This window comes from Aythya ferina (assembly GCF_964211825.1).
Source record: "Aythya ferina genome assembly, chromosome: 12".
NCBI lineage: Eukaryota > Metazoa > Chordata > Aves > Anseriformes > Anatidae > Aythya > Aythya ferina.
In genome coordinates, this window is record NC_140308.1 from 468,773 (window position 1) to 493,282 (window position 24,510).

At 47.3% G+C, this 24,510-nt stretch overlaps 1 protein-coding gene across 5 annotated transcripts in view; it reads right to left on the reverse strand.

Moving 5' to 3' along the window:
* ZFHX3 (zinc finger homeobox 3) overlaps positions 1-24,510 on the reverse strand; it is a 473,005-nt gene that overhangs the window by 69,395 nt on the left and 379,100 nt on the right. For all 5 annotated transcript variants that reach the window (XM_084532975.1, XM_084532974.1, XM_084532977.1 and 2 more), the window contains one exon: positions 6,375-6,606. In XM_084532975.1, coding sequence (XP_084389101.1) covers positions 6,375-6,606 — 232 coding nt within the window. The remainder of the gene's footprint in view (positions 1-6,374; positions 6,607-24,510) is intronic.

Below are 24,510 nucleotides of genomic sequence, written 5' to 3' on the forward strand. Positions count from 1 at the left end.
AGGGAAACGTGGCTCACATCAAGACTCCCTTCTGCTAAATAGAAACTTTTTGTCTAAGAGAAGCCTCTTCATACTGCAAACCGCATCCTGAGTCTTTCAATAACAAATCTGCTCCCGATCACGTGGGAACTTGCTTCCGTTCCCATTTACCACCACCTCCCTCCCAGTGACAATGCCTTCATATCCTTGGTGCAGTTACAGAAACCGCTTTTAGGAAAGCGGAGCATTAGCAAAGTCTTTCACACGTCTCAGAGTAAAAACAGAGGAGCAAGAAACATATGCATCCAGCAGTCTGCAACCACCACAGACAAAACCACGCTGAGCCTGGTAACTACTATTTTAAACCACATGGGATTTTCTCATCTGGCAACAGCTTTAGCTATGTTTATTTACATACTTGGTTCATTAGAAATTCACATCCTCATCTCAGTTTGCAGCCTTTTGGAAGGCTCAGTATTGAAATACGAGCAACACGTGAAGGGACAGTGCACCCACCTCTGCTCATGGGACAGGGGAAGGCAAAAAGCAGGAGCAGTGGGGTACCCCCATCTCCCAGGAGCTCTGCACACAGCCGTACAGTAATTCCTCTAGATAATTGCAATCAACCTGATCAGGGTGGGGAGAGCGGCCAGTTCCTTGCTGTTTGCTGCATAGTGAGCACCGTGGACATTCCTGCAAGACCAGGATGGGCAAGGGAAGACACACAGGCAGCGATCCTCCTGCTGACACCACGCTCCAGCCCCTTTCCTGTCCAAACAAAAGGCCCTTTGAATGCGCTTGGCTGAGTCCAGCAACTGCTTCCAGAGAGCCTGCCCTCGTTCTTCACATGCAAGGACGCCTAACAATGACTTTGTGTGTTGGAAGAAGATGCTACTCAGGATTTGGCAGAGATTAGTAGAATTGCTGAAGCAGTATGTCCAACATAAGGGATGCTTCTCAGCAGTGCAATGAGGAGACTGCAGCATGCCCTTATATAAGCCCAGGAAAATAATTTTTCAAAAACTACAAATGGTATCTCTGGCTGACGTAGCCTCATCATCAGGGGAACACTCCCATGTCCAAAAGGACAAAAGTTCTCCAGAAGCACATGGTGCTAGGAAAAGCCATCTACAACCCCACTGAATAGAAGATACTCTTTTACCTTTGCAAAATAGTCTACGGGATAACTCACAGCGTTGAGATATGGTCAGCTTTTCCCACTAAATATTACATGGCTTCTACAAGTTATCCTATTTCTACTGCAAAACTCTGTGATGGCCTCCAGCACAACTGTAAAGATCACAAAATTTGACTTTTTTGGAGCTTACTTGCCATGTTTTATTTATTTATTTTTAAGAATTTTCACCAGTCACATAGATTATGTCCAGACTGCGGTATTCAAAATACCTTGAAAACCGAGAAAGGTGCACCGTTTTTCCATGCTGCACTCTGCTCTTTCCTTGGACAACATGCTTACCTTCCAATGTTGGTTGGCACCTCAGGGCAGGAACCTCTCCTCCACGTGCACACCTCCTGCCATCCTAGCCACAGAGGAACTGCAGAGCTTGCTTTTACTAAAACTCCTTGTCCGTGCCGTATTATTATCTGCATTTAAATCTACTAAAATCTCTGTTTCTCTTTAGAGATTCAAAGAGGACGATCAAAACAAAATTCCTGGACAAGAGACTACACCATCTCTTGACTAAGCTTCATCCGCCCCTTCTGGTTCTAGTTATTCTGCTAAACCCAAGCACAAGGTGCTGCCACCTGAGGGGCCTCAGCTCAGGTCAAGCTCGATGCAAGCAGCAGGACTTTCTCCTGACTTCAGGAGTGAGGCTGACCCTGTCCCACGCAGCTTGAGGAAGCACCCGTCCTGGGTTAGGAACGGACACCCGACAGACCCCTGACAGACCCCCGACAGAGCGCTGCCCTACACAGCGCGAAGAGCGGGCAAACCCTGCTCTGCTCCTCCCACAGAGGACAGCGATGGGAAGAGAGAGCACAGGGAGATGGAGGAACAGGTAAAAGAGGAAACATTAATTATGAGCAGCACTTGCCTAAAGAGAAACAGGCCCAGCTACTGGGGCTGTAACAAATCCACGTCTCATGTAAAGAGCAATGCGAAGGGGTGAGCTGGCTGTGCGCGGGAGGCGAAGCAGCAGTCCCGCTCCGGGCTGGCTGCTCCACACACGGTTGCCTGAGCTATAAAATGGGCTGCCTGTGCTTGACGCCTTCTAGAAGGAAACACTTTCAAAGCCAGAATGAAAATTTGCTGCAGGTTGTTTCATTCTTTTATTTCTATCATTATCTAATGAGTCATAAGTGCATTCATCCCTACATCTTGAGAAGCTTTTTTTTTTTTTTATTATGTTTTTTCCAAACCCCCCCATCATTAAAAATCAATTAGCTTATGGGTAACGTTATACAGATGCTTCTGCAGCTAGGGGCTGACATCTGCAGTGGCAGCAGCCCAGATACTACAGCAATAGACGTCCAAAAATACCCCATAGAGGAAAACAAACTCCCACCCCTAAAGCTGTATTCATTCTGATCAACAAAACAGCCGAACGTCCAGCCTGGGCCCACCTCCCTGTCTCCTGCATAATTAGCACACTTCTCAGAGCAAGCAGAAAAGTTTAATTGTCTTTAATTATTGAGTTCAAGGAGGACTGGGTTTTTTGCTTGATGTCCATATAATTTCCCTGCCAATGACTTCATCATCCCTTTACTGGAAGTGAAGTGTAGCTTCTAAAGCTCTTTTCCATAAAGGACACAAAAGTTTCAGTGAAGGCTGTGCTGCTGGCACAAGCAAAGAGACAAAGGTCCTTGTGTCTACAAGGCTGCCGCTTAGACTGCTGCATGTGTTTTTCTGAGGGGTGGGAGGGAATGAGTTGCAACTAATGTGCAATCAAGAACCATCACAATTACAAATGTAAATGAACAGGCAATTGGCACTGACCTTTGCAGATTGTTAGAGGACTAATTAAGGTATGATCAGACACTCTCTTCCAACAGATTGAGATGCTTCTATACAAGCAAATATCTACGTACCACCCCAGAGACAGCAATGCTTTTCCCTACACACTTGCACACGCCAGCACGTTAAGTACACACAGACACACGTTTAACCCTGGCACCTTGTCCCTGCCACAGGGCAAAGGAGGACAGAGTGGGAAGGGGAACAACGCCACTCGACTTACTTGGTCCACGCAGTCCCATTTACGAAAGGCTACAACGAAAGGGCTAAGCTACCTTTTATTGCTGTAACCAACAGCTTTATGTAAAGTTAGAGATGAGGAGACTGGCAAAAGTTGGAAGAATTTAGGGGAAGAAGAAAAGCGGTAAAGGATCTTTCAGCACTTCTAGCAAAGCCACAGAGATCTCCAGCACCAGAGGTCACGATGCTGGCTGCCACGTGCTCACTTCAGCAGGGGAATGCCAGCACCTCGCCGTGGGTCGCAGCTTGCCTGGGGCCTCCCTTGGAAGCAGCCGGCTGGAGCCCATCACCTCCTGGGAACTCGGGACCCCGTGCACCACCACCCTACCTGCCCGCCTTCTCTTAGTCGCAGCAGACCGAAGCACCAGGAGCGGGACGAGGCTGCACAGCACTGCCACGGCCACGCAGCACCTGCACGGAAGGGCACAGAAGGGAGCTGCTCTGCCACGAGCATCGTGCGGGGACATGGCCGAGGCCCTGGGCAGGGCTGGGCCACCATCTGCAAGGAGGTTTTGCAGAAGTCAGATGAGCTGCAAGGAGTAAAATGCTTTAAGAGTCCACAGCAAGATCAGTGGTAACAAAAGGGGACTTGCTGTGGAAAAAATGAAAGCTGCTACTACTGTATGTGTAGGGGAAACGAATTCTAAACAAATATAATTAACTAGAAGGGGAGAGAGAATCACAACGATGATTACCAGGGAGTAATAGCAGGCATCAAAACAAACTACTACACTTGTAATGCAGCAAACCAGGAAAAAAGTCACTCTCCCTGCGGGCCCCATCGACAGCGAAGTGTCACAGATCAGAAAAGCACATTCTACTCAAGGCGTCTGAAACACAGGAAAGATTTTCTCGTGTTATCAGTTATCACAAGAGACTTCTCATCAAAAAGCACTGAGGAAAGTCTGCCTAGCCCACAGAAAAGAGGATAAAAAACATAAGAGGGATACAGTAGAGACAGCATCGTATTATACAAGAGGAATAAGTGCAGAGAGCAAGCTGCAAACAGAGCTGCAGCCCTGCTCGGGGAGGAAGAGCATGTCCTGCTCTGACAGCATCGTGCCCAGCAGGGATGGGAGCGAAGCCCCCCCAGCGGCACACTGCTCTTCTGAGCGGCTGCACTACATGTGCCATGTGCGTGGTGGCCAAATACATGGACAAACTTCAAACCGAGACAAAGCAAACCCATCAGGAAAGCGTAGGTACGTGTCTGCTCCTGCTCTCCATCACTGCGGCAGAATAACCACAGCCAGCTAAACAATAAGTAACAGCAGCATTTTACAGCACTGCAAGGTTGAAAGTTGTAGGAAAAAGAAAAAAAAAAAAAAAAAAAAGGAAGGATCAGCCCGTTCGGAGCAGATCTTTTTGTGCTTGAAGAAACTGCACCAAATAAACCCAATCTGAGAAACCAGGTGTGGCCTGCACCAGGCCAGTGTCGCTTGCAGTGAGCAGCGTGCCGAGCGCCTCGGGTGTGCCAGCAGTGACCCCGCTTCATGCCCTGGCCTCTGGCCTCTTCTTGCTGCCTTTTTGTAATTCATTTTTGTTAAAAAAAAAAAAAAACAACACAACAGGCTTAAAGGAAATTATCTCAAGCCATTTGAAAAAGTGAAGTATTTTCCAATCCAAAGATTCCCTTTTAGTGATCAGTCAAGACTTTTAGTTAAAAAAAAAAAAACAAAACAACAAACTCTTAAAATGGTTGACAAACTCTTCTCAGCTAGTCAGCTTCTGCAGTCTCAGTATCTGCAATGCCATAATCCTGGCAGACATATGGAGGGGGGGGGGAAATTTCTGAAGTAAAAAGCAAGTATAAACAGAGAGTTTCAAGAGTGTTCTGTGTGTCACAAAAGGGCACAGATGGTGTCTCCTCTCTATTCCTTTTAAGAAACTCCCAAACCATACAATACTGGTCAATATGTTTTTTTTTTTTTAAGTGGAGCATCATGGAGAAGCAGAACTGCTGTAAGAGCTGCAGTCCCCTCCAGCACGGTGCAGCAACTACAGCGCGCTGTCCCTGTCACTGCGACCTTTGGGAACGCGTATTCCATGCACTTAACTCCACTGGGCCTCCGAGTTCATGGACCGGTCACTTTTTTCCATGAGACTGAATTTAATTTCTAATAGAAAAAACATCCGGGTTCCTTGTCTCTCACTATGGCTATTAATTGCAGAACACCAGTTCCTCAGAACACCCTTCTGTAAGAAAAGGCCACTTCCACAGCAGTCATGGATCAGCCTGGCTTCAGCTCAGAGGGCGGTTGTGATGACTTCCATTTGCATCCCCCCACTCCAGCACCATACCTGACACACGTGCCAGCCTTCTTGGGCAGGCTCTCCTCCTCCCTCCAAAGAGGACTTTGTGAGATCTTGACTTTTCCTAACATAAAAAGCTTCTGAATCCTTTAAATGATTAAACAAAATGTAATTTCTGTTTTGCTCACACTAACTATCCCCATTAGGGCACATTTTCTGTTAGATTCACAGCTCTCTTTCCCCACTCTATGTCCCTTCTCCATGAGCAAGTGCTTGCCCCATGCCATGTCTCCACTTGTCAAGAGGAGATGCAGAAAACTGGCAAACCCATTTGCCACATCTGCCCCTTCTTTCACTCACTCCTCTCAACCAGCTCCTCAAGATCCATTGTGACTGACAGACTAAAAATCAACAAACAAGCTGGGACAGGAATGCAGTGGTGCTCAAGACGTCACCTGACACAATGAAAAATATCTACAGAAATTATAGTTCACTGATTTGTTAGAATTGTCCGTATGTTGCTGTATCTTTAGACACATAATATTCCACAGTTTAAAACAATAACCTGAACATACACTTCTCTACATGTCAAACTTGCATTTAACCCTACTGGAACTGAGAAAATTATCTGCGAGTATGAAATGAAGCATGTCTATAACTAGGCAGTGCTTCAGAGCCACCAACCATAAGCCCAATGATGCAGAGCAATCCCTGACACTGTAGGTACAATGGGGGTCCTGTCATGCTTCAGGACATGTTCTATAACATATTATTAATGAAGCATCAACCCCACAACAGGGAGGAGAAACAAGAAAGTTGCCGAGCTCGCCAAGAAACTCTGCAGACAACCTAATGCTGCTAGCCAAATACTGACACACACGGGCTGGGAGCCCAATGCTGTTCGTGCAAGAGAAGCAGCACTCACCAGCATCAGCAGCTGGACACTTGCGGATGGTGAAGATCTGTCCCAAGTCTTCCTCTTCCTCGGGGAGACCCTTCTGGAGGCGTTGCAGCTTACGCAGGCTTTCACTCCGTTGGTGTTTCATGGAGCGTACGTGCTGGATAAGGTTCAGCTTGGCCTTGGTGGAGTAGTTACAGAGGACACAGTGATAATAGCAGCTTTCACCCTCAACCCCGCTCTCATGATGCTGAAGGTGCTGTGAAGAACAAAGTAGAGAGATGTGAATTTCCTGCATCATCTCCAATCTCTCTGGGTTAGTCCACTGCAAATTGCTAAAAGCAACCTGGGAATTAGGTAAGAAACCACTTTTTGAAAAAGAAACAGTGAGATCAAGACTGTTTATTCTCAAGACACCACACACTCTCCCACTTAAAAAGCGAGAAAAACATAACACACTGAATTGAGCACAGGAAAAAAAAAATGAGATAGGCAAGATCATCTTCAGTGAAAGAAGATACAAGATCCAGCATTAACAACTATTCACAACATACACATGGCTAATCCTTTCATATTTAAAGCTTATCCTGGGAGGGCATCCAACCTCACGTCAAACAGATAAAGTTAAATTTAATAAATCCTCACTGGAAACCAAGAAGGATAAAATAACAGCAATTTTAGAATGCAATGAACCCATTACACAGAGAGGTCCTGAAAACAGTGTATGGAAGCAGAGCACGGAGCGTGTGCCATCCTACCACCTGGCGCTCTGCTCCCTGGAGTTTTGGTTTCACTCCCTCAAATCTGGAAGCAAGCAGCAGTCTGGCCCAGAAGACAGTCCTGACAGCAACCCAGACTGAAAAACCAACGGTAAGCACACAGCTGGCAGTCACCACAGGAGGTCAGCGCTTGGGAAAACCACTTGTCACCCTCCAAAACTGTGCAATCACAGCCAATACAGCTAATTTGAGAGTATGACGCCCTGATTGTTTGACAAAAATCTATCAATTGCTTAGCACAGTGGTCCACACTGCTATGGAAATGAGTTAACTATTTTATGTTACGGATCCCAAGGATGCAGCAATTATTTCTCAAAACCACAGGGAAGAATTCACTGCGTACAGCTACGCTGGCAGCCAGAGCACAGCCGCTCCCCCTCAGTTTGGGTACTGCCACGGCTGTTCCCAGAGATTGCCCAGTAGCATTCCCGACTCCCACAGTAAGGGCTTGTTGCAATGAGAAGAGAAATGGATACCAAAGTCAAACGACATGAAAGACTCCTCAGTGACCGCCGTTTGGTGTTTCCACCACATACCTGTGTTACAGCTCTGAAATAATCCACGTCAGCTCTTACCATCCAACCTCAAGACCTTTCCGTCTCCTGAGTCACCTCATGACACTCTTTCCTCACCACACGCTTCACTCAAGGCACATAAGTAGGGTGATTTGGATATGATCTCCAGGCTTGTCAATCAAAAATATTGTCTACGTGCAGCCAGGACCTTCTGGTAAAATTTCTGAAGCGTATTATCTCAGCTACAGCTAAGATAAGACTAGAGACGTATTACCCAGCTCTGTATGCTTAGCTAACACGGAGGAAGGAGAGCCCTCTGAGTCTAGGAATGATTAAAAATAGGATAGGCGCTGATGCTGAGGCTTCTGATTGGAAGTGCGAGGGAAGAGAATAAATGTATTCTAGATCTGGCTAATTAGACTAGCCTCTTTGGGGATCACGATGTATTTAATTAAATTCACTGTAATATTTGAAGAATCCACCAGGGCACTAATCCCACTGGTGCCCTCAAAAGATTTTTTTGCTGTTTTCCCTCATAAGAACTACTTCTTCCTCTTATTTCTATTGTTTGCATGCATTACCCTCTTCCTGAGCCAGAAACAGAGCAATGGCTTAAGACATAAAAAGCCAAGGTTAGAGAGACAGTCACAAAAGCTACACGACTGGCTCGCCTGGCCCAGCTTAACCAGCCTTGTTCTACTCCGTTAGATCCAATTTCTGCAATAAAATCTCCCCACTGTCCCATCTTCCCGTGGGTTGGAGCTTCTGCTCCAGCAGACACACTACCTCTGCTTCCTTCCTTCAGCTGAGACACACATCGGGGAAGCCCTAGTCCTACCGACAGCACATTGAGGCTTGGAAAGTGCGAAAGAGCTCAGGAGTAGCTCTTCTGCAAGAAGGCACGGGAAACCCCTGGTGAGCAATTACAGAAAAATCTGGTCACAGGGTCAAGGAAATAGCAAGGACGTGGTCTCTGTGGGAACCAGAAGCACAGCCTGAACTGCTCTGGTTTAAAGGACGATTTTAGGAAAACATTTATTTTAAACAGTTTAATAGATGTGTCTCATTTTCTGTTCTTCTTTTGCTCCCACTCCACGGATATGAGCTACGTCCAGGAGCCTCTTATGCTGGAGTAGTGGAGACACAGAGATGCCAAAACCACCAAGACCACAATGTGTACGGCACATCTACCTCAGGATCTGCATCTGTCTTTCAGCAGAGGCCAGAGTGAGCCCAGACACAGGAGGAAGTACTTGCTGCAAGCTACTGGAAATGATGAAACACCAGCCAGTAAGCGTACCAGTATGATGGGCAATAACCGATCTTCCCCATTGTGAGAATTTACCCGTACCTCAGAAAACAAGTTCAAAATATGAAACCAGGACTTCGTTAGAAGACAAATCAACTTGAAAATCAAAGAAATACATTGTTCCTAGGAAAACCAACCAACTTCTGTCAGAGAACATTGATTTCTGCAAGTCTGAGTGGGGTCTTCACCCCCCTCCCTTTCAGTGATAGGAAACTTCCAACATCTGGTTCTTCACGCATGGCATGCAAAATATTGATCAGGTTTAGTCAAAGCTCCACTTTAAATCAGAAACAGACAGAAGAACGCTCTGATGGAAACCATACGGCTCACAAGTAAAGCTTCCCAGGGGGACAAGGGCTGTTCGTACACTGACTGCAGCGCACCGCCGCACCGCTCACAACACCTATCCCGACACACAAATCATACCAAATCCGGCCCATCTTCCATTGGGGAAATGCTCGGATCTCCGTGCAAAGCTGTGCTCTCACAAAGAAGGATTTTACTCAAAGACCCAATTTCTTTCCTTTGCCATAATCTTACCTTGTTTCCCCCCAAACCTTTACCACAGACCCTGCCCTGAGGAGTACCAGTTCCCGCGGCCACGCGCCTGCCAGCAGCCAGGACGGCTCCAGCCCTGCCCCGAACCAGCACCACGTTAGCGTTTCGGACCGGCTGAGGAAGTACTGCCTAACCACCCCACCTTCCCTGCTTTCTGGGCTTGGCTTGAAAAAGCAGCCTAGTCAGAGGATTTGGACATGAAGACAGCTTAACAAATTTGTGCTTATCTGGGAGGCGGCTACACACACACACACACACACACACAGATCGGAGCGCAGGGCTGCCAACAGCCCGCCAGCACGGGGGCTGGCTCAGGAAGCAGAGAAGCAGGAGAAGGGGCAGAGCAGGGCAGGAGACACCTGCGCGAGCACGCGGGCACTGGGACGTGTGACCAACGCCGGACTGATGGGCTGCCTCTCCAGCCCCTGCTTGCTAACATCTGGCTTGGAATTGTTTTCTTCTCATAAACAATAGCATGATAAGTGCTCGTAGCATATGACTATGGAAATCCATTTTTTAAACAAACTAAGGAATGATGCTATATTCCATTTTTCTTCCTCTCCACCTCCATCTTCCATATACCCCAAATTTTGTTTACTTTATCATTTATCTTTTCCCCATCTAGCACTTTTTCACCCACAGTATGTTTCAATGATCGTGGAATTTAATGAAACAGCTGCGTTAATCTGTCTGGCTGCAGGCAGCCCTTCTCACCCCCACGCCATGTATTTGGACTAACTTTTCAGAGACGAGACCATTTTAACAAGAACTAAGGATTCATGTGGCTACCACCACACAAGTAATAAACTCTCCCGCTGGATACCTTTGTAGGTGTTTTCTGTATGTAATGCTTACTACTTTGTCCAATTTCTAAAAACTTTTGTACGTACTTTAAATTTAAAGAGAAGTCAAATCCATGCCTGCTTGAAAGCTCTTCTGCATCAAGGTGATTACAGCCACCATGTAAAGGGCTCAATTCCTATGGCAGCGTGAACACATGAAGCTTGTGAACACACGAACGTGAACTGCATCAGAAATCAAATTGTCTCTTCCCCCCCATGTAGCATTCCTCTTACCACTGAACTCGGGACGACAACTATTCTGCTTGCATGGGTAAAATTAATAATGATTTAACAGAATTGACAGATGTGACAGATGCAAGCGAGGAAGATGGAGCCAAAAAACTGCTGAGGGGTGACAAAAGCTGTGGAAGGGAGCACTGCCATGGACTTGCACCGCTCCTACGTCTTCCTGCAAGCACCCACGGCCAGCAGAACCAGTCACCAGCCAGGGCCAGCAGCACCCCCGACAAACCTGCAGTAGCCACTAGGCATGCAGAACCAGGGAAGCACTGCAGAGATTACGGGAGATACTGAACCACATGTGGTTCCTGTGAAAGCCACCACTGGCAAACACCCCTGTGTTCAGGAGGAGTTGCTGGAGGCACGCCAGCACTATGAGCATATCCTCATATCCTCAGCAGAGAAGGATATTGTGGGACACTCTTCCCCAGGGTAGGCAGACATGGGTAATTAGTAACGGGCTTGGGAGGAAGCGTGTCATACGCCAGCAAGAACCAAGCCTAGGACGATGCACTCCCAGGGAGCTGGGTGAGAGATGAGCCTTACACCAGAGCTAGAGGTGAGGCTACAGGTCACCAGGGGAAGGGACCAGACCCTGCAGCAGACCTCAGAAGCGTCTCTCGGCCCCCATGTGCCTCTGATGTGCTGCATGAGATAAATCACACATTCCTAGAAGAGAAGGATCTGAATTTTTAATGAAAGTCATGTGGAAGCAGCTGTCTGATCCTGGTCTGTTCCAAGTACTCCATAAAAGTCAGAGCTGACCCATCCGTCTTGCTCTCCTTTCACACCTGCAGGCCTGGCTGGAATTTCCTGGAGCCGAGGGAGGCGCTGGGGAGGACGCGCGGCAGCGAGCACACATGCTGGCGAGGCGCTGAACAGGCGGGCGAGCACACAACTGCCCCCCGGCCCAGATGTTGTGAAAGGAGGAAAAAATTGATTCTCCATGCAGCAGGTTCAAAAGATGAACTTGTGATCTTTTGTACTTCAACGTCCTGCAATTGTTTACTGCTTCTGAAGAAGTAATGTTACAAAACCTTTCGCTCCTTCCAGCCTCTCCAGCTCCTTGCGTAACAGCTCCCTTCTAGCAGCTTGCAAACGCTGTGAAGTGCAGACTCTTGTGGCCACAAGTTTTTGCAGTCTAGCCTGCGGTAACTTGAGCGGCCCTAATGGTGAGCATCACTCCTCTCCGCCCCTAAAGCTTTGCAGTGTCACCCAAGTCCTTAAGAACACCACCACAAGATGAGGACAAGGAGATTTTGCGCAACAAAACTGGATTTTGATTTACTTTTTGGTTTCTGATCTTTATTTTCCTTTTCAAAAGTCTAGAAACGTAGTACTCTCTCCTGCCAAAGAGGCCAAGATACTTGATGCAAGTCCCTGAATCACACAGTAAGGCTTCAAGAATACCACCGAAAGCCCCAGCTAACAACCAGTCCCTACCTCCTGAATATTTATTTTCACATTCAGAAACAACAAACAACTTTCCTCAGGAAGGATCCCAGCAGCAATGCACAGGGCAGTTTAGCAGAGACCTGGCATACTTAGGGAAATGTCAGTAATATCGCCAAGGGCAACCAACAAAAAAAAAATAATTATCAGTATCTGTAAGTGACAGCTGATGACCCTTGCACCATGGAAGAGCTGTCCCGGTCCGAGCCAGGCAGGTGGTGCAGGCCAGAGATGCTCTCCCCAGTGGCCGTGAGGCTGGTGCTTGCCATTCTGAAGTGCTTTGGGGTTCCCCCGCAAACAGCCCCAAAAACCATCCAGCAAATTGGGTTTGCTCCACCAGCCCTTGAAGTCTCATTAAAAGCCAAATATTGCTCAGCTTAAAGATGGAGAGCTCAGCATGGATTTTACTGAACGTTAAATCAACCAGCAAGCGTAGCCAGCAAACTCTGTGGCACTTTAACTTTAAATAATGCAATAATTATTGAATTTCCTTTTTATAACTGAAGTGCTGGAATGTAAACAATGGGGCTGTAATTGCAGGAAGGGGGGATCAATAGAGGCAATCGTTTTCAGCCATGTTAATTGTAAATACAATTGCTCCAAGATGTCAGCCTCGTTCTTCTCGCTCCCAGAATCATCCTAACGGATGACAGAGTCCAACTTTCCCATTACAGCTGTTCGTTCCTTTAAGAGGTTCTCAATCAGGTCTGATCAATCTGTCAAGATAATGCATGGAGTAAGTAAGACTCTTCCAAACACAAGCTCCCAATCAATAGCCCGGACCTGCTTAATGAGGAGGGGCTAAAGCCCAGAGGGAGGTAACAGTCCCAGCTCCTGCTCATCTCTGGCAGCTAACTTCTTCACAGGGCCTTGCTAAGCTGATCAGCTCTTAACGAGGACATTGTTTATGCAGGCTGTGATGAGCAGAATCCCCACATACTCACAGTCCCCCAGGGTCGGTGGACAAAAAAATGACACAGATTAACAGAAAACAAGAGCCAAGAAAGGTTGAACTCGCATTCACAGCACTCCCCCCACCCCTTTTAACTGTGCAACAGACTTGAAAGTACTAATTAATCATTCGTTAGAAGAGATCCCAAAAGATGAAAATCTGCATAAGACCACTGGAAATACAAAGGCTTCATCACTAAGATTTCTCCTGTATGCTTGAAGCAAGACAAGTCCACATGGGCAGCCGTGCCAGCCATCCCCTTTCACTGCGGCACAGACACCAGCACACTGGAGGAACCGTGATGGTACATCACCTGAAAACCTCTCAGCGAGGCGGGGAGATGTGAGTGGAGCAAAGGTAACAGCCAAAGATGCCGTTTTCTGTCTGTGTGTAATTCTGGTAGCACACATGTACCCCTCTGTACCGCTGGGCAGTACGCTTCTTGCTCACTAAGCAGACGCCTTAGCAGCCGAGAAAAGGATCAAAGAGAAATGTCTGTCGGTGTTGCACCACCACAACACTTTCTTGTCTCCCATACTGCCTTACCAGAGCTGCCGTCACAAGAGCTCTACTCCTGGACAGTTGCAACTTCCTCAAATTTTCCAGATCCCCAAAATCTACACAGCTCTCCCCAGGGAGGCACAGGCTATATGTGGAGATGAATAGGGGAGTGTGTGCATTGATCTTGCTAATTATAGTGATAAAAATAAAGTGCAGTTGAGAGTACATTTCCTATCAGCTGTTCTAGAAAGTGCTGCCCTCAACCTTGCGTGCTCCTGCTCCAGCCTGAGCTCTCCAGGCTCCCACTGCAGGGCCCGGAACAGTCCTGGGTGCCTGCAAGGGGATTTACTGCTATTCACTCTGGCAAACATGGTCCCAATAAATTTCACATGAGACACACTTCCCTGTTACAAATGAGGAGTGCCAAACCCAAGTGGAGCTTTACTTGGTAGTTTCTGCAGGGCAGCGCAGTGGTTTGGTGATGGTGGGGTTCCTCTGGAGTGCTGCAAGCTAACCAACATCTGGATCAGTGACATTTTGCTCCTCAGGAAACTACCATTTTGTCCTTTCATATGTTCCATGGATGCTGTCATCCTTGGGGAAATATGACAGAAAAGCCGTGCTTTGTTTTTAAAAGCAGTGCCTGGAAAGTATTGTATGGACAGCAACAGGATGAAGTTACAAAGACAGCAACAAAATTTTTGCCATGACAGAGTCATATCACTAAGCAGTAGGTCAATCTTCTGGTCAGGGCTTTTCTCAGTCCTGGAGACAACTAAGAGCTGAGGAATTCAGGAAGCCTTCTCTCTTCCAATGGTTGGAAAAGAAACAGGAAAAGAATAGTTAACGTGAAGACAAGAGAGTAACCAAAAGCAGGCTCAAATATCCCATTACCGACAGTTTTTCTTTAACATATTTTGTACATATACTTGAAAATAATGAGATCAGCGCAAGTTGTTAAGTTGTGAACAGTCAGGTGAACTGGAGCAGCCTGTGAATATGGAAAAGCATCGGATAAAAAGCAAATTATAAAATCAAAAGAGCTGGAAAGAAATCTGAAAAGTCAGCAGGATAAAAATCTGTTGTCCATATTGTAATTATATGGCTGTTGAGTGATTGAAAAAGGCTTTCTGCAACACAGAAAAAGACTGGGACTATCCGTACAGGTGATGTATAATTTCCTCCAACAGTGATAGGAATGATCCATGTGTTACCCTGTGAGGGACCTCCGAGGAGACGCCATGCACTACGAAGGCACAGCCACAACACGCGCTTGGTGTTGTGTTGACAGGGCTGGCTCAGAGATAAAGCAAGTATCCAAAACCCTCTGTATGTGTGGAGACTGTTTTGAGAAGATAAAAATTAAACTAAAATAGCATTTTCCCCCATATTAAGTCTTTGGGGAAGAAACCACCACTTAACTGAAATAATGTTATTTCAGCAGTGGAACTTGTGCTTTAACATCACTTGAAACTTCAAGTTTCTTGCTAAGCCAAGAACTGCTGCTGGAGGGACATGGATATTGCTTTGATACCATTTGCTGCAGGTATACTTGATTTTTCACTAAAAATAGTAAACTCAGAAGTCAGATACGTTGGCATAGTTGATTAATTCTTTACTTTGAAGATATAATAATTAGTTACGAAAAGGAATTCCAGAACAAGTAGGAGCCCACATGCTATTCTTGAAAACAAGTTTCAGCTCCCATGTTTGATTTTACTTCTCAGACCCCTCCAGCAGCAGGTGCAGTATTCTTCCTCTTCGCTTTCAGCCCTCCTTGCTCTTTCTGTTAAAAGAAAAGCTCCCTGGTCCCCCACAGAAAGAGCCACTTTACCCTGCAGGGAAAAGCCCCTATCGAGAGCACAGCTCAGAGAGCACTCCTTTCTTCAAAGCCATTATCCACCATTCCAAGGCTTTCAAGAATTCTGTACATTTTTGACACCTTGCTTGTCACCTGAAGGACAAGGCTGAAGACCGTTCGCACCCTGTGAGCTGCTCACCACAGCCAGCCCAAAGCTGAGGCACTGGCAACGTGCTGGGGAGCGCCGCAAGGACACTCATGCCCAGGGGGATGTGGCCCCAATGGCAATTTGCTCCAATTTCATTGAGAACCCCAGGCGTTGGCATGCGGAGGGAGGGACAAGACGTGGGATGCTCCCCAGGAAGCCCTCACCAGTCCTTTCAAGCTCTGGTGCAGCCCCAGCCACCCAGGGATGGTGCAGCCAGTCCATGGAGCGTGCCAGCGGCCGCGTCCTCCTGCAGAGCCACGGGGCACAGGAGGGCGATGCTGGCAGCGCTCCCGCGGACATGCGCACTGCAAGGGACCATTGTAATAATACTCCAAAAACCATATGGGAAATTGAACCAGCCACAGAAAACCACACTGAGTTCACGTTATTTAATAAAATACTACAGACACAGATTAACTTCCCTCGCCCGGTATTTATTGTTTCATCTATCTCTAGAGAAGTTACAAGCGTTATGATAGACTGAAGATTTCCTTGTTTTCATATAGCTTCTTTATAACTTCCTACAGCAATGTACCACATTGAATCCCAACAGATAACCATACAATAACAACAATACACAAGACAATTTTTTAATCCTCTCCATAAATCGAAGAATATCAATATCAAAGAGATGGATGACACAACCTCCCTTCACACAGGCCAACGAGAATGCATTTCGGAACAACAGACCAAGCTCATCCTTCGTCACCAGTCCTTGCAGAGAAACACTCGTGAGAAATGCTTTTCACTATTTCCAGTCAACAGGAGAACTTTGTGCAACCTTGGCCAATGAAAGCCTGAACTCTGTCCTCCTGCCTCGTCACAGCACCCCTGCAACGCAGCAGTGCACACCCCTAGGCACAAAGCCATCAGCCCTTCCAGAACTCCATCTGCTGCAGTACGTCCTCAACGTCATCAGGAGCACTGTGGCCTGTCAGTACTTAAAGGGGTCTCATAAAAAGGATGGAGAAGGACTCTTCGCTCGGATAGATAATGATAGGACAAGGGGGAACGGTCTTAAACTAAAAGAGGACATTTAGATTAGACATTAGGAGGAAATTCTTCACTGTAAGGTAACAAGGCACTGGAACAGGTTGCAGATGCCTCATCCCTGGAGATATTCAAGGCCAGGTTGGATGGGGCCTTGGCCAACCTGATCTAGTGGGTGGCACCCCTACCTATGGCAGGGGGGTTGGAGTTAGATGATCTTTAAGGTCCCTTCCAACTCAAGCCGCTCAATGATCATCACACCAACCTTTGTTCTGCTCCCTTCTCCAGCATCCCACACAGCACCCACCTTCCCTTTATCCAATGCCTCTGTGGAGCTTACAGGATCAGCTCAGGATACACAAGAACCCTGGACAAATACAATGCACTGTTTGCACTTCTGGGACTCCTCCCATATTGCCCAAAGGAAGGTGCACTAAATGAGTGTGACAGAACAGAAGTGGAAAGAGGAGATATATAATAATTCCAAGAGATGAGAGCTGGGCCTTGAAGGTGAAATGAAAACTAGCAGAGCAAGATAAAACCAGTGAAGCCCTCCCAGTAGAGCAGCCCTTCTTCAGAGGTATAGACCACAGGGCTGGGCACCAAGCTGGGCATCTAAAATTACAACCTTTGATGCAGTTCTTGTGCTTCAGTATACCCAAAACACAAGGATAAGAGCACCATCTGATTTCAGACAAGCACTGTGAAGGTAAGTTCATTAAGTGTCTGTGAAACATACAAACAGAACACAGAACACCACAGAAATGCCCATGAGAAAATAAATAATTCTTCATTCAGTGAAAGCTTTGGATTGTATTAGACAAAGCCTGGGGCAATGTAATGAAAGAGGAAGATAAAAAGAAATGGAATAATTACTCATTCACAGAATGAGGCAAGAATCCTACTGGAAAAATATGTATGGAAATACTTATAATTAAAAACTATCGTAATGCCTGCACACAAAGGGATGAATTAAGGCAACCTGAAGTATAATTTTCTATGTTTAAGATGGCTGTGAGTAGTTCCATGAACTGAATGGACACTAATGTGTCACAAGAACTGCGTATATAAATTCAGGCAATTGTTCATGGCCCATACCACTGAGCAAACACTCTGCAAGGAAAGCCACCAAACCAAGTACTGTTGGTGAGAAGCCTTCCAGCTGCAGCTCGTCCCATATTTACCTGGAATATCTGCAACAGACAATGGTTACCAGCACATTCTCAGGTCTGGTTTCCACCAGAAAGGACACGTCAATGGCCCATAACAATTCACAGCAGCAGAACTGTTTGGCTCATGAATTACATACATGTCTCCCAAGCAGTTTGTAATCCAAAAGTGGGTTAAGTTCTGCTGCTCTAGCTTCACCTACAACAGGCTCTCAGCTTGCACAAGCGCCAGGAGTAGGGGTAATGTTTTTCCCATAACCCCAACTGACACTGGTACAGTAAGTGAAAACCCAGCCTAGGACGCCCTGAGCAGCTGGGGCTGTACAGCCTCGCATCCTTGCTGCAGACTTCTCCAAGCTCCTCAGTGGAAAAGGTCAACATTTTGCACCAGCAGTAGTTTTTTTTTTTTTTTTTTTTTTTTTGTTTGTTTGTTTTTTTTTTCCTCCCCTAAATCCCTTCATCATGAGCCAACACCCAGAAGAGACACCATCCTTAACAGAAGGGCAGAACCTAAACAACCTGCATTTCATGGCCACAAAACTAACAGTGAGGGTGACTGTACAGAGCTAGGGAGCAGCCTGTGGATTTCTGACAGACTTAGTGCTGGCACAACCTCTTAGCACCACACGGACAGGAAACTGAACCTGAAATAAGAGACAGCCGAAGATACCTGCTGCCCCTTTCCTTGCTCTCAGTCTTCGTTTCTGAACAGTATAAGCCCATGCAAAGCAGCTGAAGCATGTGAGGAGAGCAGGAACTGGGAGTGAGGGCTCATGATCAGAGCAGCCCGCTTGATCTTGCTCTTCTTCACGCCCACGTGAGCTGCAGATCCCAAACACCAGCTCAGACTGTCCAAAGGACAAAAAAGCTTCGTGCAGCTCTGAAAAAAAAGGTTGCTGGCTGCAAATTCAGTTCAAACTACTCAATATGCTCCAGTCTTGAGGATGAATATAAAACAACCCAAAGTTTCCTTCAAATCATTAGAAATGCCCCATGTGACACTCTTTTCCTTTCCCCATTGTTTTTCTTTATCAGTTTCATGATAGCATGACAAAACACCACAAAAGCTCCCAGCAAAAGCTTTGCCAGCATAAAGGTAAGGGCTTATCTGCCATTAAAACATTACAGGCATATGATGCGTTTAAACCTCAGACGTGCATCCTGCACTATTGAATTGCTGAGACAATTGAGAAACACACAGGCAAGGCTTCGAGCCTAGTGCAGCCCAAGGGAGTGGTGGACTCCAATACTCAGCAAACTTGGATCTCAGGTTGAATGAACAACGCACATTCGTGCCTCATTCCTAGTTTTATGCTCTCAGTATAGGACAGAGCCAAGTAAGCCTTACGGTGAGATTTCGGTTCAATCTTTTTACCTCGTTCAAGAGAAATTAAACAACAATATGATCATAGTTGGCAAGCACCTGTACAAGAAACTTCCCATAGTAAAGGTTTCTTTTATCTTTAGGAAAAACCAAAGCAAAATTCAGTGCTCATAACCTGAAGCTAAGTAAGTGCAGACATGAAGTGGTGCGAGCATTTTGAACAAGGTCAGTAGTTAACTCATCAAACAAAAGGATACACCAAGTTCTCCTTTACCTAGGGCTTTTTAATGCGAGATTTTAGAACTGAAAACAAGTTTGAGACTTCATTCAGAAAATAAAAGGTAAGATACCACAGCTTCACTTCACGGACTGTAATGGTCCTGCCATTTTTTATTTTTATTTTTTAAAACAAAGCAACTCCACCCCACAGGAACACACACAGAAATCACAGCCTTAAAGGATTTCAGCCCTGGAAAAATGACCATTGCTTTGCTATCTATCCTACAACTCTCACACAATGTTGGGCATGACCAAAAATGAGGAGGCATTTCTGTGCCTGAACATATTTAGATTTCCACTAAGACTGAACCTCTACCTTCCTGAGTTTATACAGCGCTTTTTTTTGGTGTAACTGTAACACTGATTTGTGTGTAAAATTCCCTACCTGTGTCTAAAACTTAATTCCTTTGTCGTATACTTCTACAGAAGGATCTACCTGAGGTGAAAATTGCTCTGAATATTGGTTCCAACAATTCCCTTTAAGAGAGGCTACAAAAATGGAAAATATGGAGCTTGTGGAAGAACACTGAAGAATAAAACCTGAGATGATAAATGCCTCTGCTCTTTGGTGCTCTCTTTGTTCAAGTGTATCTGCATCCACTTGTATTTGCTCTATACAGGTAAAAAAGCTCCCAGGAAAAGCAAGGTGCACGATTTATTGGTTTTAAGAATTCTGGATCTGCAATCCACAGTGTGTAGCCTGTGAAGACATACACAGGGTAACCGGAAAACACTAGGAAGGCAGCACTGAGCAGCATTAAGAGCACTTACTGACTACTGCAATTCAGAAATAAAACGGAAGCAGCAAAACCTTTTGGAGGAACAGTGTCCACTCACAGCAGAGGAGAAGCACAAAGAAATGGCAGATTTCTAAAATCCTATTCAATAAATTGCAATTGTAACTTCATTTACTTCAGTAGCCCTAAGATTCTCATTTCCAGTACCATGTGGGATTAACTTTTTTGCAAAGATACTTGCTCAAGGCTGGTACATTCTATTAAGAGGCTGGTATGCTGCTTTTGCAGCTTGGCTGATCTACTTGCCCAGCCCAGAGACAGACATTTTAATAGGTCTTGCTGGGCAATACAGTGGATACACCAGAAAATCCAGGTGAGTCAAAAATCAACAATAACAATAGTTTTGTGAGAAGGTATGAAAACAAGCAAAGCAGGGTTCCTACCCTGTGGGACAACGGGAAACACGCACAGGCAGACAGAAGCTGTCTGTAACAGACCCTGTGACTTGAGAAACACCATCTAGAGGGCTCCAAAGTCTTGACTCTCTCCCACCTATGGTCAGTGCCAGCTCAGCAAGTGGTTCTGGGACACCTGAGCTCCCCCAGAGGACTTGCAGCAGTGCACATGTGTCCGTGTCTGCTCAATTTCAAGGAATGCAGCTGGTGGCCAATGGCCAAAAATGCTCACAAGTACCATCTTTCTTTATGCTTCCTCCTCTGGGCATTGATCCCAGGCTCACCAACAGGTACCACACTCCGTGGCCACCTGTGCAAGTACAGACAGCACCATCCCAACGTGCCATGACCGTATGCAGCACCCCTGGAGCTGTGAACCAATTCCACAAACGCTGCAGGCATCACAGCTCGCATTGGCAGTTCTTGCGCTGGGGCACCCTCAGGCTTTTTGCTGGAGAGGCAGCAAGTCACACCTGAGTGCAGGGAGCTGTTGGTTGCTCCATGAGAGCTCCGTCCTCTTCACTCCTCTGCTTGCCCTGTCTAGGGATCCTCCTTCCCCTGGCACATGCATGGAAAAACAACTACTTTGAGCCAGTTTCAAAAAAGAAAGGACAGCTGACCTCTTAAATCAGGATCTTCTCTGCAGCACCTGCTGGGGAAGGTCAGGACAGGCAGAGGGGGACAAGGCAGCAAGGAGACCCTGCAGGGTACCAGGCAAGGGACAGACCTGCCCGCCTGCAGTGTGACCCAGGGGCAGCAGAGGAACCTGGCCGCAGCCTCACCCCAGCCTCACCCACACGAGCCCTTCCTGCCTCTGCCTTCCTCCCAGCCCCGCGCTGCTCCCTGCTGAGCGAAACACCTCCTGCCAAGTATTCGGTGTGACTGCACAGCTGCTCCCTGACCAGCCATCGCCCTCCCGCTCCTGATGGCAGAGCCGATCCACACCCTGGCACTGGGACACGGGGACTGCCTGGTGCCAAGGCCGAGCATGGCACCAGCAAGGCGCTGGCGGCCTGCAGCCGGCCCTTGGACACCGGCACGACTCCAGCAGCAGGCGCAGAGAAGCAGCTGCCCCTCGCAGGGACGGGGAAGGAGGCTGCCCAGCCCGAGGAGGGCAGCAGGCCCAGCACCGCCACCGTGAGAGCCCGGCTGGGGCCGCGGAGGCCGCCCACACGCTCAGCACCTCAGGGTGCCCTGCCGGGCCCTGGGGCGGCCGCTGCCACGCGCACCTCGAGCTCGGGCTGCGGAGCTGCCAGACGCGGTGCCAGCGCGCCGGCTGCGAGAGACGAGCATTGTGCTCCTTCCCCACCAAAAACCCCGAGGCCTCCTGCGTGTACGCTAACCACAATCCTTTGAGAGGCTCGTGTATTTACAAACTGAGGCATGTTGAAATCAAAGGGGATACCATATGACATAATTCACATTAAAATGTCAACAGGCTGACAATTTATAGAGCCAATCCACCGAAGGTGGGGAGAACTAAGACGCGGTAATTGTTTAATTCCCGCTTAAACCAACAGCAGCTTTACCTTCAAAGGCGGTACAATGTGCAGGCCTTTCAGGCGCGCTGTCAGCCAAGCGATGCCAGCAGCTGGCGCCCGGCCAGGCATTAGATAACGGCTTTAACTATTTATAGGCACTTCTCACCGGCAGCGAGAGGGCGCGGGGCCGGGGAAGGCAGGATGCTGCTCTGAGAAACGCAGCTCCGTCCTGGCCACAGCAAATATTTGCCTTCGCGGCAAGGACAACCTGTTTTTCCACGAACGCAGCAGACTTTTGCTCGGGCGCAGCTCGGAGCCCGGCCGCACATGCCCGAGGCGCGGCTCCGCTCCCCGGGGGCGGACAATGCCCGGCACCGCGGGCAGGGACTCACTGAGCGCTGCTGACACGGTGCCTGGCACAGAGTGGCCCTGACCCCGACCGAGACCTGCAAACACCGCTGCAGCAGAACAATGGAGGAGTGAATTGCCCCAGCCATAAATTAGTTTAGGGCATGTGTGAACTTTTTACCCCAGGTAGATCTTAGCGGCTTTGCCCACGGTCCGCATATTGTGCTGTCTTGTGAGACAATACTTCTGGGCCACCTTGACTTGCTCGCAGCCCTTGCCCACAGTCAGGCTGCTGGTGACAACTTGTAGCCTGTAGTAATGCACAAGGAAGGCACGAGAGAGAAACATGCTCTAGCAGGAAAAATCTTACCTGAGCAAACCACAGCCAATAAATTTTCTATAAATGCCAGCTAATGCTGTCCCTTTGAGAGCAATGGAAAGGGACTGCATGGACTCCAGAGTCCTCTGCACAGACTTGCTGTCTGTACATAAACAGTAACACCTCATTCTCTCTTCTACCTCATTAACTGAAACGCATTAAAACAAGTGTGCATTGGGAGCAGAAAATGAGACTGTTAAACCAAGCTGATATAATCCTCATCAGCTGTGGGAAATGAGAACACATCCATTACGCTGAATCAAGTACGCCAACTGTGATTTACCGATAATGTTAAGACCCCAGAAAGATGCTCTTCCCCCTCGAATGTCTCCTTTCATACTACACAGCTCTATCCAGTCTTTAAGGCTGTGTCACTTGTTATATTCAAAGCAGTGTGTGCATATTCAGATTCCAGCAGCCACCCTTTGAGTACAGTGCTGTTGGCCGTTGTCCAGCACTGCAGACAGCTTTGTACAAGCCTTTTGTCCCCAGAAGGTATGTTCTCACTGTACCAGCAGAGCTGGGGGCTGCCCACTTCTTAAAAGTGGAAGAAAATGCCAAGTCAGAAGAGCATACACCCAGAAAATGGGACATTTAAGGATCACGATCTCAAATCAGATTACTGTTCAAGTACAGTGTGGCAGTATTTAACAACAACATACTTTACCTAGGGTTGACAGATATGCAGTTTGAGCATTCACAACTTGCCTTAGTGTTACCAGCCTTCAGAACAGCGTGAAGCACAGCGAACAGCTGGGCATCACCAGTGCCAACAGCACCATGCTCCAAGCATCCCCAAATTCTCCACTTTGGTGATCAAATGCAGCAGGAGATCAAACTGAGGGAGTGTCAGAAGAGGCGACAAGAGCTGTCACGCAGTGACAACTGACCCTCAGCTCCACTGGAGGGTAACAAACTGTTCCCTTCTCCTGGTGGACAACCCTGTACGCATTCACTGCCCGTACAAGAAGACACTTGGCTCGGGATGTTGGAGAAATGTTCATTTATTCTTTCCCCAGGGAGACAGAGTAAGGGAACCCTCCTGACGGCACAGGAGCTGCTGGCTGCAGGACCAGACAGACCACATTGCTCACCCGACAGTCAAGCAGCTTCAGGCACTACAGGGCTGCAGTGGATTTGAACTGCTGACCTCAAGGAGAGGCTCAGGTTTCCAAATTCTGTTTTCCTCCAGTCAGACTGCACTCCCGGTACACCAGGCAGGGGTCTCTCCTCCCTGGCGTCTCCACCTCTCTCCCATACATTTAGAGCAGGAATGTAAACAATCGCTTTAATACTTGCAACTGCTATTTCAGATTTTTCAAAACAAACCTAAGTACGGAACGGCATTTCACTCTGGGTGCAGTCTGTTTTGAGTGAAGTCTAGACTGAGCTCTCCAGGACGAGTTTCTCGATACAAACCTTGGGGAACTCACAGCACGCACCGGGTTCTGAAGCGGCAGTCTCCAACAGCCTGTGCAGGCATTTTGAACAGGGTCCATGAAGTCTGTTTAACCAGCATGATGTGTGCAACAGAATCACAAAGAAACAGGCATTTAAAGTGACATCTGTTGGATTAATTAGCTGTGTAATTAGCCTCCCCTCTGTGGAAATAGGCTTTGTTACTGCTGCCTGAAACTTCCCCAGGTGATTTTCTTTGTAACTATCGTTCTCCAAGCATAGGAGGAGTGGGTGAGACAGGGCTGCAATGCACGTTCAGAAAAAGAGGTAGAAATAAAGTCTAGAGGCCATTAGGCAGCTGAAGGGAAATAAGTGACAGCAGGTCAGAGCACCATAACCACCAAACAAAGGTGCTGAAATCCAAACAAATCACGTCCATCAATACT